General features: G+C 48.9%; 1 protein-coding gene across 1 annotated transcript in view; it reads right to left on the reverse strand.

Annotated features, from left to right (window-relative positions):
- The window catches only part of ppan (Brix domain-containing protein peter pan), a 60,404-nt gene that overhangs the window by 18,548 nt on the left and 23,128 nt on the right, over nt 1–18,728 (reverse strand). Inside the window, exons 5-6 of the mRNA XM_075691157.1 lie at nt 15,147–15,365; nt 11,519–11,662 (exon numbers count right to left, since the gene is read on the reverse strand). Coding sequence (XP_075547272.1) covers nt 11,519–11,662; nt 15,147–15,365 — 363 coding nt within the window. The remainder of the gene's footprint in view (nt 1–11,518; nt 11,663–15,146; nt 15,366–18,728) is intronic.

Consider the following 18,728-nt stretch of genomic DNA (forward strand, 5'->3'; position numbering starts at 1 on the left):
TATGGTGGTCTCTGCAAGTTGTTACTTGGACTGCTTGAATAAGCCGCCGTGTCCAGAAAAAAAATCTTCCTGGTGTTACGCGACCCAAGTTCTTTACATCGATGGCGTGAAAAGCAGCCTTAAAGCAGCATTTTGTGAGCAAAAATTTCTTGTATAGTTATCCCTGCCTGTGTTCACAAAGCTGGATGTAGAACACGAGAAGTAAACAAAAACCCATATCTGACTGCTTTGTAATTTAGTTATTGTGCTTTATGCATGCTGTGCAAGCTAGTCTTGCGGTAGTTTTACAGCCTGCGTCAGTCCTACCGCGTCTTGCCTAAAGACAGATCAAGCGATACACAGCCGATATTTACCGGTCTGCGGCAATGATCGCTTCATTCTTCCAGTTATCTTTATAAAATAATATACACGCAAATGAGCTGAGGGTTCACTACGCGAACACTGCACAGTAGTTTAACGTTTGTTGGACTAGGATTTGTTACCTTACGAGTGCAGTCATGCGCGCCTGTGCACAAGTTGCAGCCGCGCATCGAAGTGGAAGACGACGACAAGTGCGGGTTCCAGGTCCCTCTACACCTGTGTCACTTTGTTTCGATGCACAAATGAAAAACTCATCTCTCTGTTCGAAAATGGTGGAATGTCAAGCCGGCGTTACAGAGCACGAATGCATGAGGGAGAACAAGAAATTTTGAAGCAGGTACAAGACTTCACGGAGAATGTTTGCACTCAAACGTAGCCGCAAAGGCATGAGTGACAAGAACGCAAGCATCAATAATTCTACAACACATTTAAGTTAAGATTGCGCATTATTTCTTTCCCTGCACATAATATAGTGTTATGCCTGCGTCTTTATGGAGGGGCGTCTATTCACGATTTCAAGTGCTCGGAATCGTCACTCATCTGTCATATTCCAAAAAAAGACCTCCAGCATGAAGAGTGCACTGCAAACCTTCATCGCATCTATGACAGCTTTGCCGATCCGCAGCTTAATAATCAATTTCTTCCTCATGGACACAGCCGGTGGGAATGAGTGATGGCTCACATCACCTACCGCATAACTTTTGCATTGCGGCACGCATCAAATACGGTTACTTCTATGTTTGCTCATTCTGAGCACGTGAAGTGTCCTTCAGGATCCCACGGGAGCTTTGAACGCGTTAAAACTTCAACCAAAAGTGAAGGAAAAGCGTAGACAACACCAATACACTACGCGAACAGGCGGCAGCCAGCGGCGAGTATAATCTTTCGATTGTTTCCGGCCGCCGCCGCACGACGGCGCCACCGTCCGTGAAAGTTGTGAATAGAGAAGTTGTACAAAATATTGCTACGGGATAGCATTTCCAATGACGAAGAGCCGAGCAGTAAGAAGACGACGATGACGATTTGAAGCTAGCGCGGGTTGTTGCCTCTTGCCCAAGCGCAGCGTATCTTCTTGTAAATATACTTGTACATAGCTTTTCGTCTGCGTCTTCCTCCGTAACATATCTGGTGGAGGTGGACGTTCCCTGTTCCTCGTCACGGAGCTTCGCAGTGGACGGTACGTCGAGCCTTCCTTCGTGGCTCCCGGCAACGACAACCCGACTCCGCCGGCTCCGACACCTGCTGTCACCTCGACGACCTACATCACTCTCCCCGCTCCCCGTGATCCTGGCGTATTCTCGGGAAAAGATGGGGAAGACGTCGATGACTGGATCAGCCTGTATGAACACGTCAGCCGCAATAACCGGTGGGACCCTACTATTATGCTCGCCAACGTAGTCTTTTACCTCGGTGGCACACCTAGAGTTTGGTATCGCACGCACGAAGATGAGCTCATCAGTTGGGATTCACTTAAGACACAGCTTCGAGACTTGTTCGGCAACCCCTACAGTCACCAACTTGCCGCGCAGAAAGCGCTTTCCGGCCGTGTGCAGACGTCAACGGAGCCCTATGTCACGTACATTCAGGACGTCTTGGCTCTGTGCCGCAAAGTTGACACCCACATGACTGAGTCCGACAAGGTTGCCCACATCCTCAAAGGCACTGCCGATGACGCCTTCAACTTGCTCGTTTGCAACAACGTACCGACGGTGGATGCTGTTATAAAAGAGTGCCACCGCCTGGAACTCACTAAAAGCCGACGTATTGACCAGCAGTTTGCCCGTCTGCCCAACACCCCAGCGACATCTTCCTGTGCCGACACTCCTCGTCCCAACAACACTGCCGATGTTACCAGGATCGTCCGGCGTGAGATCGAGGCCGCCTATCCGGCTGCCTTCGACTCCAGTCCCACCAACACATCTGCAGTCACGGTCTCACTGATCCAGGCAGTTGTCCGCCAAGAGTTCGAAAACATGGGTCTTCACACCATCTGCTCGGCCCATCGTCCTGATACCCGCCTGGCTTCTTCGATTCCGCCCCGTCCCGCATCTTCTTACCCACCACGTTTCCACAACCCATCTGAATGGCGCACTGCTGACGACTAGCCCATTTGTTTCCACTGCCATCGAATCAGGCACATTTCTCGGCACTGTCGCAGTCGCTGGAGTTCCCCGACCCGGCCTACTTATACTGCCTACTCTCGCCCCCCAGGTGGCCCTTCTCGTCCCTATGCCGCACGCTCCGATAACGCCACCGCTGATTCTCCTGCACCGAACCGCTCCTATTCTCGTTCGCCTTCGCCCCAACGATGACAATCTCGCTCTCCCCAGCCCCATCGCTCCTATTCGCCGACTCCCTTCGGACGCCGCTCCCAGCCTGAAAACTAGATGATGCAGCGCCTCGAGGTGACGCTGCATTGCTCCCTACGCCGCCAAATCCTCTACTGACGTTGCCCACTCATCTGAAGCTTCTTGACGTGCAAGTCGACGGTGTTTCTGTGTCTGTACTCATAGACACTGGGGCGCATTTGTCCGTAATGAGCGCTGACCTTCGTAGCCGGCTCAAGAAAATTTACACACCCGCCACGACGCCTGTTGTCCGTGTCGCCGATGGCGGAACAGCCCCCGTAATTGGTATGTGTACCGCCCGCGTCTCCTTCGCCGATCGCTCAACAATCGTGCTATTCACAGTCATCGCTCACTGTCCCCACGACATCATCCTCGGCTTAGACTTCCTCTCCGCACATTCTGCTCTCATCGATTGCTCCGCGAGTACTCTCCGCCTCGACCTTCCTGTTCTGGATCCTGCTGAACCACACCCCAGTCGCCTCAGTTCCGTCGACTTCGTTCGCTTGCCACCTTCGGCACTGACTTACGTTGACTTCGTGTCATCCCCACCAGTCCCCGACGGTCACTACATCGCGGCTCCTATGCAAGACGTCCTCCTGTGTACCTCATACAGTTTTATCTATTGCGGCGAATTGCGTCTGCCTGCCAGTGGTCAATTTTGGCTTGACGACATAAGTGCTGCCACGCGGGATGTCTCTGGCCCAACTTTGCTCATTCGAGGATCACTCTGTAGCATCGATTTCAGTAGACGACCATTCAGCCGATCCTCCTCTACCGTTGCAGTCGGCAACTTGTACCATCGCCAACTTACAGAAAATGATTGCACCCGACATGCCCTCCGAGCACGCTCGTGCGCTCTACCGCGTGCTGATTTCCTACTAAGATATTTTTTACTTGAACGATCGTCCTTTGCCCCAAACAACAGCTGTCAAACATCGCATTAATACCGGCGATGCCCCTCCTATTCATCGCCGCCCATATCGAGTATCACCAGCTGAGCGTCAAGTTATTCACACCGAAGTTCGCAAAATGCTTGCCAAGAACATTATTGAACCGTCATGTAGTCCATGGGCGTCACTTGTTGTGCTGGTAAAAAAGAAGGATGGCTCATGGCGCTTTTGTGTGCATTATCGGCACCTTAACAAGGTTACCAAAAAGGATGTGTATCCCCTACCTCGGATTGATGACGCCCTTGACTGCCTCCACGGTGCTCGCTATTTCTCCTCTATTGACCTTCGCTCCGGCTATTGGCAGATTGCCGTGGACAATCTCGACCGCGAGAAGACTGCCTTTGTAACACCCGACGGTCTTTATCAGCTCAAAGTGATGCCGTTCGGTCTATGTAACGCTCCTGCCACTTTTGAACGCATGATGGACTCCCTTCTTCACGGTTTCAAATGGTCCACGTGCCTGTGCTACTTGGACGACGTTATAGTATTCTCCCCAACATTCGCTACGCATCTCGAGTGCCTCTCAGCAGTCCTGGACGTTTTTCGGCGAGCCGGTCTGCAACTTAACGCATCGAAGTGCCAATTCGGCTGTCGCCAGATTACCGTCCTTGGACATCTCGTTGACGCGAACGGAGTGCAACCGGACCCATGCAAGATCCATGCTGTTACGCACTTCCCTGTTCCAAAGTGTGTCAAGGATGTGCGCAGCTTCATCGGCCTTTGCTCATACTTCTGCCGTTTCGTGAAAAATTTCGCGGCCATAGCACGACCACTAACCGAGCTTTTGAAAAAAAGACGCCCCTTTCCATTGGGGCGATAACGAGGCCTCTGCATTCTCGCTTCTAATCGACCTTCTCACAATGCCTCCCGTTCTGGCCCATTTCGATCCTTCTGCGCCTACCGAAGTCCGTACTGATGCAAGCGGTCACGGAATTGGCGCAGTACTGGCACAACGCCAGCGTGGCCACGACCGTGTTATCGCTTACGCCAGCAGGCTCCTCTCGCCCGTGGAGCGCAACTATTCCATCACTGAGCGTGAGTGTCTGGCCCTAGTTTGGGCGGTTGCGAAGTTCCGCCCATACTTATATGGCCGACCCTTTTCCATTGTCACAGACCATCATGCGCTTTGCTGGTTATGCTCATTGAAAGACCCTACAGGAAGACTTGGTCGCTGGGCCTTACGCCTCCAAGAATATTCGTTCTCTGTCACCTACAAATCTGGCCGACTACACAAGGACGCTGACTGCCTGTCTCGCTACCCGGTAGACGAGCCTGACGACGCCGACAGTAGTACCGCCGACGGCCTTTTCTCTGTGTCTGCCTTCGCTAACATCGCCGATGAGCAGTACCGAGACCTATCGCTGTGAGTACTCATAGAGCGTCTGCGCTCTACACCTACCGACGCATCCGTTCGCCGATATGTCCTCCAGGACGGCATTCTGTACCGAAGGAACTTCCTCCCTGATGGCCCTGATCTTCTTCTTGTCGTGCCAAAACATCTACGACAGACTGTGCTCTTTGAGATTCACCCACTGCAGGACATCTTGGGGTAACCCGCACGTACGACCGCATCCGCCGCCGCTTCTACTGGCCTGATCTCGCTCGCTCCGTCCGACGCTATGTTGCTGCCTGTGATCCCTGCCAGCGTCGGAAAACACCTCAGGTGCTACCTTCTGGTTATTTACAGCCGATCACCGTCCCTGTGGAACCGTTCTTTCGTGTTGGATTAGACCTCCTCGGTCCCTTTCCCACATCATCCTCTGGGAACAAATGGGTAGCCGTCGCAACTGATTACGCCACCCGATACGCTATCACGTGGGTTCTCCCTACCAGTTGCGCCACTGACGTCGCGGACTTTCTCTTGCGTGACATTATCTTAGTGCATGGCGCCCCGCAACAGCTGCTTACTAACCGTGGTCGTAACTTCCTCTTTAAAGTTATCGCCGACATTGTGTGTTCCTGCTCTATTCAACACAAGCTGACTACCTCATACCATCCTCAAACTAATGGCCTGACAGAGCGGTTAAACCGTACTCTTACCGACATGCTGTCCAAGTACGTTTCGAAGGACCACCACGACTGGGACGTTGCCCTTCCTTACGTCACATTTGCTTATAATTCTTCCCGGCACGACACCGCCGGATTTTCTCCATTTTATCTACTCTACGGTCGCGAACCGACCTTGCCCCTTGACACGGTACTTCCTCCTGCTGCGATCTCAACAACCGAGTATGCGCGCAACACCATCGCCCTCGCCGACCATGCACGCCAGCTTGCCCGTGCTCGACTGACGGACTCGCAAACCACGCAGCAGCGTCAGTACAACGCCCGCCACCGTGACGTACAGTTTTCGCCTGGTGCACTCGTGCTCCTGTGGTCGCCCTCTCGTCACGTTGGACTTTCCGAAAAGCTCATTTCGCGATACACAGGGCCCTACCGCGTGCTGCGCCAGGTGACGCCTGTGACTTACGAAATTGCTCCTGTGAGCTCAACCTCGTCATCTACTCTGGCATCTACTGATGTCGTGCACGTCAGTAGGCTCAAGACCTACTACACGGCTTCAGACTCCGGCCTTTAGTCGCTCCGGGACGGCGCTTTTGCCGCCGGGGGTAGTGTTATGGGATAGTATTTCCAATGACGAAGAGCCGAGCAGTAAGAAGACGACGATGATGATTTGAAGCTAGCGCGGGCTGTTGCCTCTTGGCCAAGCGCAGCGTATCTTCTTGTAAATATACTTGTACATAGCTTTTCGTCTGCGTGTTCCTCCGTAACAATATAGTGAAGCATTTGCAGTCTTTGGTAGATCTTGAGCAGTTGTAAAACAGACGCCTTGGATTTGAGATGGGTGTGAGAGCTCTCTTAAAAGCTTTAGTGTCTTTGATGTGCAAGCTGCTCAGATTGGCATACATCTGCGAAGTTTTTTTTAGGTAAGAAAAAGAAATCTGTACTAGATTTAGTAGTTAATAAAGGGAAAATGAGACATCCACCCAATCATAGCAATTGCTACAAAGGCGACCCATACGGGTTCCTCGAAAGAAAAGTGCAATTTCATAGTGCATGCAGGTAGCCATACAAATTATGCGCAAAAGTGCTGAGTTATACAGTCGAACCCGGATTTATCGAATTCGACAGGGATTGGAAAATAGTTCGATATAATGAAAATTTGATATACAGATATAGGCCAAAAAAGCACTCGCGATCATAAAAAATTGTGGCTTACCGATTGGAACAGCCGCAAATCACATAGCATGTGCACACAATATGAAAGCGCTTTATTTCACGGAAAAAAAATCACTAATTTTGGGCTGCTTTTTCCTCTGGGAAATGAAGTTTAAAACACTAGTCTCAATCTTCTCGAGACTGTCCAGGTGCGAGAGCCCAGTGCCTTCTATTTCGCCGCAACAGCGCCAAATCAGGCTGAACACTGACGCCAGTTCAGTGGCTGTGCACGGACACGTTTCTTCAAAAACACAGCTGCCCTCGTCGTCTGGACTCGCCGTCTTGAACGCCAGCTATTCCGGCCACAATGTCATCAGCGAGGTCGGCTACCGCTTGAACTTCGCTGTCAGCGTTAAGGGGGGACACGGGTCTTTGCGGCGAAAAAATCACGAAAAAATCGATTTTTTGAAAATGAAATTTTCGATATCTACAGCTAATATTCCTTTAATTCACCAAGTCTCGAATCTCAGGGAAGAGTATTTCGTCCGCAATATCAATTTATAACATCACTGTGAGCTGAATTCCGCGCAAAAACAGCCCTTTTTATCGCGGCGCGTAGCTCTTATTCTATGCGCGCGATCTCAGCCATCTTGGTCTCGTTGGAAAGAGGAGCCTTCCTTCTTTAATTTCCCGCCAAAAGTGACTCCGTCGGTACGCCAGTGACGTTGAAATCCGGGGAGGAAAAAAGCCTGAACGCGCGATCCGATTCGTTGACTAGCGCACGTGACCAAGAACGCGTGCTGTGGTTGGCTGCGCGAGGTTCCCATCGTCTGCTCCACTCCGGAGGCGACGCGACCGCGCATCTCGTAGGTTTGTTGGCACATGCCCAACGATGTCCGATCCACCGGGAAAGTTCGCCACGAGGCACAAGTTCGGCAAAAAGAAGAAGCGATCAGCTTATAACTTTCAAAAGCGCTCCATTCCTTCTGAAAGCATCGAGAGTAGCTCGCCGCCAACCGCAAATGATGCCGAAACCGCGGACGATGCCGAAGTAGGCTTAGCCAGCTCACAAATGAGTGAAATCATTACAGACAGCGGCCGCGTTCGGCGTGACACTGCAATGTTGCAGCGTGCGGATTTGTTGCAGAGGGAGATGAATGCTCAAAAAAACTTCGAGTTCTTGCGTCAACGCCAGCAACAAAGCGGGTGTCGGATTTGCTCACTCGCGCCGACGGCGTTGCAGCCGCGCCAGTCGACGCCGAGGCAGGCTTCGCTATCCTCAGTAGGACTCCGTGAACGCACTGATGTCGTTTGTCAAGTGCAAGGTGTGCGGCGGCAGCGTCGCAGGAGGCAAAAGCGAACGGTAATCTGGCCTCGCCATAAAGATCGTTATCACTTGCGCGTGTTGCGGCGATATCGCGTCGGCGCGGAGCTCGACCCGCGTGAACGACAACCTTGCCGCGCGCGCGATGCAAGCCACCGGGAATCGGCGAACGGCGCTAAATAACGATGTTTTTGCCGCATTTGGGTGGCCGTGGTCAGAGCGACTATATTCCTGGTGGCTTTTTGCCACTTTCACTGCAAAATAATGCAAAATTATTTCTGTACTTTTGATTAAAAGTGAATGTATTCCTTTTTTCTCGTTTTCTCAAAACACCGACTTTTGACTTGTTGCTGATTTGCCGCGGCGATATCTCTGCCTTCAAAGCAGATAGAGCCATAATTTTTGTTTTGGCTTGTAGCTGAGTGTGCAAGGTACACAGTGGTAGGGTCAGATTTTGGAATTTATGCTTTAAAAATTTTCAATTCTGCTTTAGATCAGATAGTGGGGTAGCCACAATTCGAACAGTAAAGATTGAATTGCTATAAAATTACTAATATTTGTTGTATCAAAATAGTATTCCTACCATTGTGTTCCTTATGTTTTCTAGTACCCAGGCATGTGCCAATATGAATTTTGTAGCGCATTTCTTTTCCCTATTGTTTGTGCAGATTATGAACAATGAATTTCATTTACCTTCAGAACTAAATGGCCTATTGGAAAAATAATTACATATTTGAAATCAGCACAAAAGTCTTAACAAGCATAGAAAGTTTCATGAATATTGATAGAAGACGTCATGGACATTATTTGAAGTACAGTGTCCCCCCTTAATGAAGTCATCAACAGTAACTTCGGACGGGACGGCGCCGGGAAAATTGGACAAGTCGCGGAACGCGTCCTCCAAGCACTCATCGTCATCTAAAGGTTCCGGACATTCATCTCCGGCCACTTCAAGGCCTGCCTTGCCGAAACAGTTGGCTGCCGTGGCCTGCTTCACGTCACCCCAAGCGCCGGTAATCATCTGGGTCGCGCCGAGCAGGTCAATCTTGAGATCGGTTCCCACGCGGAGGTTTATGAGGAGCCGTTGAATAAGTCGCTTCCGATAGCCTACCTTGAATGCCTTTACGATACCCTGGTCGAGGGGCTGCAGTCTCGCTGTGGTGTTCGGCGGGAGAAACTTCAATTCAATGTGATGCAGCTCGCAAGTCGTTTGATGGGCTGAACAGTTGTCTACCAGAAGGCAAACTCGGCAGCCCGACTTGCCCAACTCAGCGTCCCAAGCCTGCAGCCATTCAACAAAAAGTTGATGTGTCATTCAGACCTTCCTGTTACAGCCGTAGCGGACAAGAAGCTGTTTACAGTTCTTGAAGCAGCGCGGTGACTTGCTCTTCCCGATCATGAATGGCCGTAGCTTGCACGAGCCGTCCATGTTGGCTGCAAGCAGCACCGACACACGCACTTTGCTCATTTTACCGCCGTGGCATGAGGTTCCACGAAGAGCGAGTGTCTTATTCGGCAACATTTGCCAAAAGAGACCAGTTTCGTCTGCATTGAAGATTTCTGCAGGCGAACACTTCTCAGTGATCTTCAGCCACTCCTCAGAAAGCCACTGCTGCATCTCCTGGCTGCTGACAGCCCCACTTTCGCCTGAAATGGCCTTTCCCACAATGCCGTGGCGGTTTTTAAACCGTTGCAGCCATCCAGTGCCACCGCAAAAGTTCTCTTCGCCAAGAGCTGTAGCAAACCATTTGGCCTTTTCGATTAACATCGGGCCATCCACGGGAATATTTATCGCTCGGATTTCAAGAAACCACGTATAGAGTGCCTTCTCCACTTTGTCAAAAGCAGCAGGGTGCACACGACACGCTCCCGAGCGATTTTTCTCACCTGCTTTAAGCTTGATGTCCTGCTTGTTTTTAACAATGTACTTAAAGTAGTCCGCGGAACGCCGAATGCGTCTGCCATGGAGGACTTCTTTTCTCCATTCTCGACACGCCGAATTACTTAAAGCTTTTTTGCAAAGTCCAGATTCTTCCTCTTTTTTATGTCCGCGGATGCCATAGCTCACCGGATGACCGCAATCACACACGCTACACACGGCACGTTGAAACAGAAGTACGCACAACAAAACGCGCGATGCGCAGATGGAGCAGTCCGAGCGAAGCCTGTTCGAGCGGCAGTCAACGGGGCTGCGAAGGAACGACAAAGGGAAAAGAAAGAAGAGAGCGGGGAAAAAGATCGGCGGAATATGCCGTCGAAGACGCTGTGTTTGTTTTTTGAGCCCTCTCTGGCTCTCGTCTTCCCTGGCCCATGAGCAACCGTGCCGACCCCTCACTCTCTCTCTCTCCCTTTTCCCAGGAAGCGTGGCTTGGAAACTTCGCCGCGTCTCCATGCCGCGCACTCTCTTCGCTGAGCTCCAATGCACACGCCGGAGGTAGAGGAGGAGCGGGAGAGCTCGCGCCGGTGGGGCGAAAGAACGGGGGAAAGGCTCTGAGTCTCCGTCGCTAGGCGACGGCCGCGCATGCGCAGAGGAGGAGCCTGCTGACTGACTCTGCAGAAATGTTTTCCCCTGAGGACCGGACACGAAAGTCTTTGGGAAAAGCGCACCTTCCAGGGGAGCGGCGCGGCGTTCGATATATCGAATGTCCAACGAAAATGGAATTCGATATACTACGCAATTGTCCTATACCTTTACATAGTATTTTCAAGGGGGTAATCTGTGTGTTCGATATAGCCAATAATTCGAAATATGCATGTTCAATATATAACGGGTTCGACTGTAGTACAGGAAATCTTTGCTGTGAAGGATACACTTGACGATATTTATGTAATGTCATATCATGCAGCACATAAATTGTACAGTGCTCTATCTTGTAGCTACAAATATAAATGTGCCATTACTAACAGCAGGATGACAAAAAGAATAATGGCATATGTCGACAATTAAAAGGCCCAAGGGAATGTCTTTCACTTAAGCTTAGGAGGAGCAGATAGGGTGGAGGGCAACAGGTACATACATGAACTATAAATACAGTCTGAGCACCAGATCCCAAGTTATCTGCATCATAGTACTACTTATAACACAGAGGAAGGGCTCTACAGCTACATGTTATTTTGATGATGATGATTTATTAGCATCCCCTTCGAAACGGGGCCGCGACAAATAGCCACCTAACCTGATGCAACAAAATCGGCACTCTCTATAAAATACGAGAAGCTAAAAGTTGTTACATGGAAGAATTCATCTTGGCACAAATGTGAAAATAACCTGAACACACAAACGAACTCCACGCTAGCTGCATAAAATGTTGAAATACTAAGTATTCACTCAATACATCATGAAACCTGATTATACCCCCACTTTGCTGCACACTTACTTTAGTTCCAGTCGTCGCTCACGAAGTGCTTTCATCTCCTCGGGTGTTCTTTGAACAAACGCATGGTACATAACTTCTCCAGTCATTAGGCCTTCTTCAATCTTCACCAATTTGAGTTTCATCCGTGGGCCCAGCTCTACCATCCTGAGAAACAATTGCAGTGAAATGAAAATGGCGGCAAATTTTTCCCTACACACTATGAATACAATGAAGTTCGATTTTAGGGACCCCGAAGTGCACTTGAATTTGGTTGTATATTATGTAGACCACGTAATACAAATAACTAATATACACCTTTCTGCTGGGGTCCACATTTCTACCATAAAATTCAGGAGCAGAGGTGACAGCTGGAGGCTCCAATGACAGTGACATGAACTGCACCACGGCAGTGTCATCAAGAACTGACTTGGCACTTTACTCAAGTGCCATGTGTTGAGTGATTAACATGCCTACGTCCTATAGTTTAACTCCATTTTGGGCAACATTAGCTAGTCCAACCAACATAGGGAAGTCAAGTCAAAGGCATCGTGTTACTAGATAGCACCTACCATACTGAATATTACCAGCACCTCGCTCATGACTGGTTTACATTACATAACTGGAAGCAAAGGATTTACATAAATCTTTTTTCCCAATCTGTTTTTCAAGAAACTTGTACTTATACAAGCACAGAACCCAAGATTCTGGTATCAAGTTTCTGGAAGCAATCAAAGTATAAGATCTTCAGTGTCCCTTTAAGATAAGATATCCCACCTTGTCTGGACAAAATATGAACTCAGCAGGACATCGGTTCATATTATATCCAGACAAGGTACATTTCGAATTAAATTCTTTGTTTTGCAGACATAATGCAGACTAAGATTCCAGAACTGGTTGGACCCGTGCTTGAGCACCAGTTGCAATTCCAATGGAACAGTAACAAAACTAACTATATAATAAGGTTAAACCAAATTATTAATGTGTGCACCAGAGGTAAGTATTTAACATGAATACGCATATTTACACTTTACAGATATTACAGGTCGAACATATAAGAAAAGCAACAAAAATTAACATATTTTAGCTAAAAACACGATTACAGTGAATTGATTAATGGATTTTAAAGGCACAAGGGCCAGTTCTGGCCAAAGAGCACTAAATGCAAGATATAAGAATGATGGTAACAAAGAATGAAACATGGCTGTAAAGGGGCCTAAAAAAGGTCTGTATATTTCTTAAAGATAAATATACTAAAATAATGGCAATGATTAGTGACGTGTGCTATGATCATAAAATCTTTGCAACTATGATTAAGCAAGACGTATGGGACACAGTACCACTAGTGCCTCAACAGAGCTCTTGCATGCAAAGGCCTGGAGGCATGTACATGCTCTACAGCAGGGGTGTAGCCAGGGGGGGGGGGCTTATAAGGCTTCAGCCCCCCCCCCTCCCCGAAACTTTTCCGTGCTGTCATGTGCCGCCGACCAAAACAACCGCCGGCGCCGGAAATCATGCTCGATTTTGTCTAGAATGTCCTTTTCACGCTTGAAAAGACACTTTAGCACGAACATTGCGAAATCAGGCTGGATTTTGCGCCAACTTTGAGCCTTTTGCTCGTAAGCACCGTGACAATCGCACTGTGCTGTATTTTGAGTGAATAAACCCGCGCTTGTTGACAACCTGACTCTGGAGCTTTCTCTGCACCACGTCGGAGTGTCGACGAACACTGCTGTAGTGCCGTTGTGCGTTGCTGAGTGGAGGAGCGTCGTGTCCATTTCTGACCATTGCTCGTAGGGTGAGCCTTGAGCAAACCCATCTCCACAGTTAGAATTGAGTAAATACGGCACACAGCATTTTCAGCAGCAGCACCGGCTACCCATCATGGAGCTCAACAAGGGGACGTTGCAGGACCATGAAAGGACAGGTCCTGCATACACCGGCTGTACAAAACTACTATAACAAAACGTGGTATACCCAAGGTCGGCTATCCACACAAGGTTAACCCTTGCTGCCCAAGAAAACGGAAGTAAACGGAGATAAAGAGAGGATCGGAAAGATTTCAAATAAAAGAGGAAGTCGAAGATTTAAGAGGAGGATAGGAAAAGGCAACGACCAACTGTCCTCGGACGGGTCAGTCCGAGGGTGCCGTGTTATGTGAAGCGAAGGCCAAAGAGACATCTTGCCTCCGCTGAGGGGCCTTAAAGGTCCAAACACCCAACATCGGCTCAACCTCCAGGATCCCCCTTTCCCCGGACATGGCTAAGCCATGCACGGTTTGACACGGGAGGGCTCCACCTCCATGCGCTCGGATCCGTGGTGTCCCAACACACTGAATGTCCGCTGATACAGATGCCCCTGTGGGGTTTTGTATGTATAACCTACACCAAAAATTCTAAAATTTTCATAGTAAAGTTGGGGTGCTGATTATATGCATGAAATTCACCTTGAGGTGTGGCTTCATGGCAGCAGGATGCATGCTTCTATGAAGACACATCTCGAGGCAAGGTACTTCGCCAATCAAACTCAGTGGCTATGGTGTTGGGCTGCTGAGCACGAGGTCGCGGGATCGAATCCCGGCCACGGCGGCCGCATTTCGATGGGGGCGAAATGAGATAACACCCGTGTACTTAGATTTAGGTGCACGTTAAAGAACCCCAGGTGGTCAAAATTTCCGGAGTCCTCCACTACGGCGTGCCTCATAATCAGAAAGTGGTTTTGGCACGTAAAACCCCAAATATTATTATTATCTCATCCAACCTTCTCCCCACCCCTGCATGTTGACACCTCCTTCTCCACTCCTTCATGGTCACCCATCCTCCTTTTTACGGGCTGCCATTTTGCTTTTAACAGTTGGCGAATAGTGCATGTCGGGTCGGAACAAATCGCGATTTGAGCTTGTGCGTCACATGATCATATGTCACCCATTCACGCAGCGCTCCCTTGGTCAGTGCTTTGCAATATGGGGGGAGAGCCAAATCACTGTTGGGAATTTCGGCTCGGTCATATTTGCTCCATCACCGTTGCCCATGCGAGGGCTGCCCCGTCTGTACTGTCATCCTCTGTCGTGTGAATGCCAAGTGCAAAGTGATCCGATTCATGTCACATGTCATGTGACTGATTCTGCTATCACGTCCGCTGTGTGAATCCAGCTTTCATCGAAGAGGGGGGAACAGAGCAGCAAGCTGAATATAGAATGTGGACTAGTCGTGCACCCGCGAATGGAGACTGTTAGAGCAAAGATATGAGTGTTGTTGCATGCAGTTATTTTTGCGGGTTATATGTGTGATATTTGGGGGGGGGGGGGGGCTGTTGTAATTGGGGGTGCAGGTTCTACAGAGAAAAATATGATATATTTTCATGTACGAGGCAGAGAAAGTGAAGAAAGAGACAACAAGGTTTGAACAAGCGACAACTGTGATAACAAGCAAGAGCACTTTAGTCCATCTCCATGATGAAACCTGCACTACCAGAATAGGATGCTAATCCTGTACACCTATGACTGTTTATGAACAAGACAATTTAAGCAAAACAGCAAGCCTAGAATGAAGTAGAACCTCATTTGGCAAGAACTTCAGAAGTGCCAGCACCCTTTTTTTCCCCATTTTTTGAATGTGATACAAGATCTCTCCGATTACAGGAATACACTCACCGCACAGAGCTCTGCTGGTTAAGCACATTTCCCCTGCTGCAGATCTTCTGAGGCAGGACAACTTGATTAGAAGCACCATCCAGCTCGGCTTCACTCTCAGACAGGCCTCCCTGGTCAATGTACTCACTGATGTCTCGCAAGTGTCCCAAGTCTGGTACCTTGCTTTGCACAAGTTTCTTCACAGCTCGATTGATACCGCATGGAGCCACCTTGATGGTACTGCACAATGCAACATGACCTTTCAGATTTAAAACACATACAAGATACTTTACATCCTTGAATAGGGGCCATCATAACCCTAAACTTTAACCTAAATATTAAAAAAAAATTAAAAAAATCTTCCATGCATGGGATGCACTCCCCTTTCCCAAGCGCACACCTCATCAGCTGTGGCAGCACAGTGCAAGCTCCGCTACCTTGATGAGCTGCGTAAGGTGGATCAGTCTCCTTTACAGCTTTCACAGTCTGCTGTCAAATTAGTGTGGTTGGCATCACGAAATTCTTTTTACGGCACCCCATGGCCCATCCTGTTGCACTTTCCACCCGTGCAGCTTTTTGAATACAGCGCCTGCTTTTGTGTTGAAATTTAGTGATAAGTATAACAAAGTTACATACATGAGCTCAACGTGTGGGGCACATTTCTTATATCTGAAAATGCTAAGAACATCTATTAATAGCAAAGTATGGGTTAAAGTGTGCACTTTGTCCCAAGGCTTATCGCATATCATGTGTAGATTTATGCAGCAAGTTTTCGTGGCTCCCGTGCTGCCTGAAAAGTACAGCTACTGACATAAAGACTGTGTACACACTTTGCATGAAAACTTTTTGAATATGTCAGTATTTTTAGGGTACTCCATGCACTTTCCAGGGGCTATCTATCTACATTTGTATCTAACCATTCTACTGCCTACCTGGGTCATTGAGTAGACTGTGGTCAAATGGTTCGCACATCAGGCTGCTGTGCTGAGATAACTGGGTTCAAAATCAACTATCCGATCAACTTGGGTCACTGAGTACGTGCCAAGGTGCACATACGTGCTTCTCTTCAACGAAGCTTTTTCACGGCAACTGTCACTGTAGATGCGGGACTGGGTAGGTAGGTACCGCTAGGTATGTGCCATTCAATCTGTGCTGGTCTTCAATCAACTTCTTCAATGGCAACTTACCATAAAAACCCAAGTATGATACGAAAGCGCGTGTAGTACGAGGCGAAATTTTTGCGACGCGAAATGAAAAAAAAAAGTTTTATGTGCGTATAACACGAGTTAGGAAAACTTGAGGAAAACATTTATTTAAATTGCACTCTGCACTTCAATCACAGTATTCTTCAGCTGCGCTCTCTTCAGATAGTTCTTTGTCAGACATATCTTCCCAGAGGTACTCATCCTCTGTGCCATTGAGCGCGTTCGGTATGCCGCACTTCTTGAATGCGCAACGCACAAGGTCCTCTGGCATGCTGGCCCATGCGTCCACAATCCAATTGCATAGAGTGGGTGGCGAAGCCCGCTTCAGGCGCTCGGTCGGCGTCACTGCAAGCTCACCTGAGTGCATCCAATCTGCGCAACACCACTTGACCGCGTCCTTGAAGGGCTTGTTCACGCAAACATCGAATGGCTGCAGCTGAGACATCATCTCACCTGAGATAACGAGTTCAATGCCGGATTCAGGCAACAGCCTCTTCACTGAGTTGGCCAAACGGCAACGAAATGCGTCCAGCACGAGGATGGACGGGAACGACAACATTGTGCTGGGCTGCCTACACCAGACGGACATTATCCAGTCGAGCACAAGATTCTCATTCATCCAGCCTTTCTCATGGCATCTCACGACCACACTTTTTGGCAGCTCCTCACCTTTAGGCACTGCCTTGCGCTTGAAGACGACATAGGGCAGAAGCTTGCGTCGTTCTGCCGTGCACGACAACATGACGGTAACTCGTGTTTTCTCGTTGCCAGTGGACTGGACATAAACTTGTTTAGAGCCCTTTTCGTGCACGGTGACGGGCGATGGCATGTCCAGATAAACCGGCGTTTGGTCAGCATTGGCGATTTGCCCTAGCTGGAAGTTTTTGGACTTGCGCAGAAAAATAACGTAGTGCTGGAAAGCCAGAAGCAGCTCTTCGAATGATTCGGGCAGCTTTTGCGAAATCAAAGTTCGGCGGCATAAGGAAACACCAGCACGGCACGTGTAGCGATAAAGCCAGTGCTTGCTCGCTTTGAAGGTGGAGCTCGGTAGCCCCTTTTCTCTTGCAAGTTCCTTAGCTTTTGCCTGCATAAGCTCCACGCTCACAGCTAGATGCGTGGCTCGCTGTTGGCGTACGAACTCTGTCAGGGCGAGTTCAATTTCTGGGAATGTCCCACTCTTCGGGCTGCGAAATCTTCTTTGCATTCCACTGCATGCAAAAAGGGCTTCCTTCTGTCGACACCAAACTGCCTCCCGGCCCCACTGTTGCCGATGTCCTGTGCGGCTAAAATAACCTTTCTTTTGAAAGCAGCTGAGTACTGTTTTCAAGGTCCGAACATCTTGGTCCTTCAATGGAGAATAAAAAGATGCACTTCGCAAAGCGTGGTTTGCACGTGTGCTGCCAAGGTGCGCACTCAACAATAAAGAAACTATGCTGTAGTCATGCAGCAATAAGGAAGCCAAGCCGTAGCCAGGCAGCAATAATGAAACCATAACTTCTAGCCCAAATTTCTGACTGAAATTTTCGTTCGGATCCGCATATAGTATTGGGGCACTAAAAATAGGAAAAAAACCTTGTATTATACGTGGGTTTTACTGTATGTCACTGGGCATGTGCCAGCGGGTGTGTGCACCTTGTCAATGCATGTCTTTGCAAGCGACTTGGGTAACTTGGGTTCCGGTATGACCACAACATGGTCATACCAAAACCACAACTGCACGCATGCCAGTGAGTGGGAATATGTGAACTGCAACAGAATGGGTAGCTGCAACCGAGGGCAAAGAAAAAGAAAACTTATCATTATATCTGAACTTCTGCCGCGCAAGGCTATATCTAAGCTACCGGAAACACTATAGCAGCAGCCGTAAAAGATGATAGCATCACTTCCATGCACGCCTTGAAGGTAGCTGATGGGACGCGTGACTAAGTAAGCGAGTACCCGGAGAAAAACAAGTCGAATGGTGTGTTCTGGCGAGTGGAAAGGCAACTTCAAATGAGTCTGCGCATCTCGATAAAGATGGCACCACCTCTCAACAACCAGCGGGGTCGAATACAGTAAAACCTCGTTAAACCGTACCCGCTTAAACAGTACTTTTGCTTTAAAAGTAGTAAAGTCAAATCCCCGACTTAGCAGCCATTGAACATAATGTGTTTTATATCCGCATAAACCGTACCAGCTTATTGCGTACGTATCGGTTAACACGTAGTGTTTCCACTTTTAGTCGCGCAAACACGGCGGTGCGTCGTCTCCATCGGGCGGCCTGGCAGAACAACAAGCCTCAGAGGTCAGCACAACGGTCTCCAAGCGCCCTGTGCATTTGCGCGTGAAGCCACATCAACATCATTTCAGCGCCGTGCCAAAGCATTGTGGCGTCATGCAAGCGATAACTCATGTCATG

Source organism: Dermacentor variabilis, chromosome 1, assembly GCF_050947875.1.
Source record: "Dermacentor variabilis isolate Ectoservices chromosome 1, ASM5094787v1, whole genome shotgun sequence".
Classification (NCBI taxonomy): Eukaryota; Metazoa; Arthropoda; class Arachnida; order Ixodida; family Ixodidae; genus Dermacentor; species Dermacentor variabilis.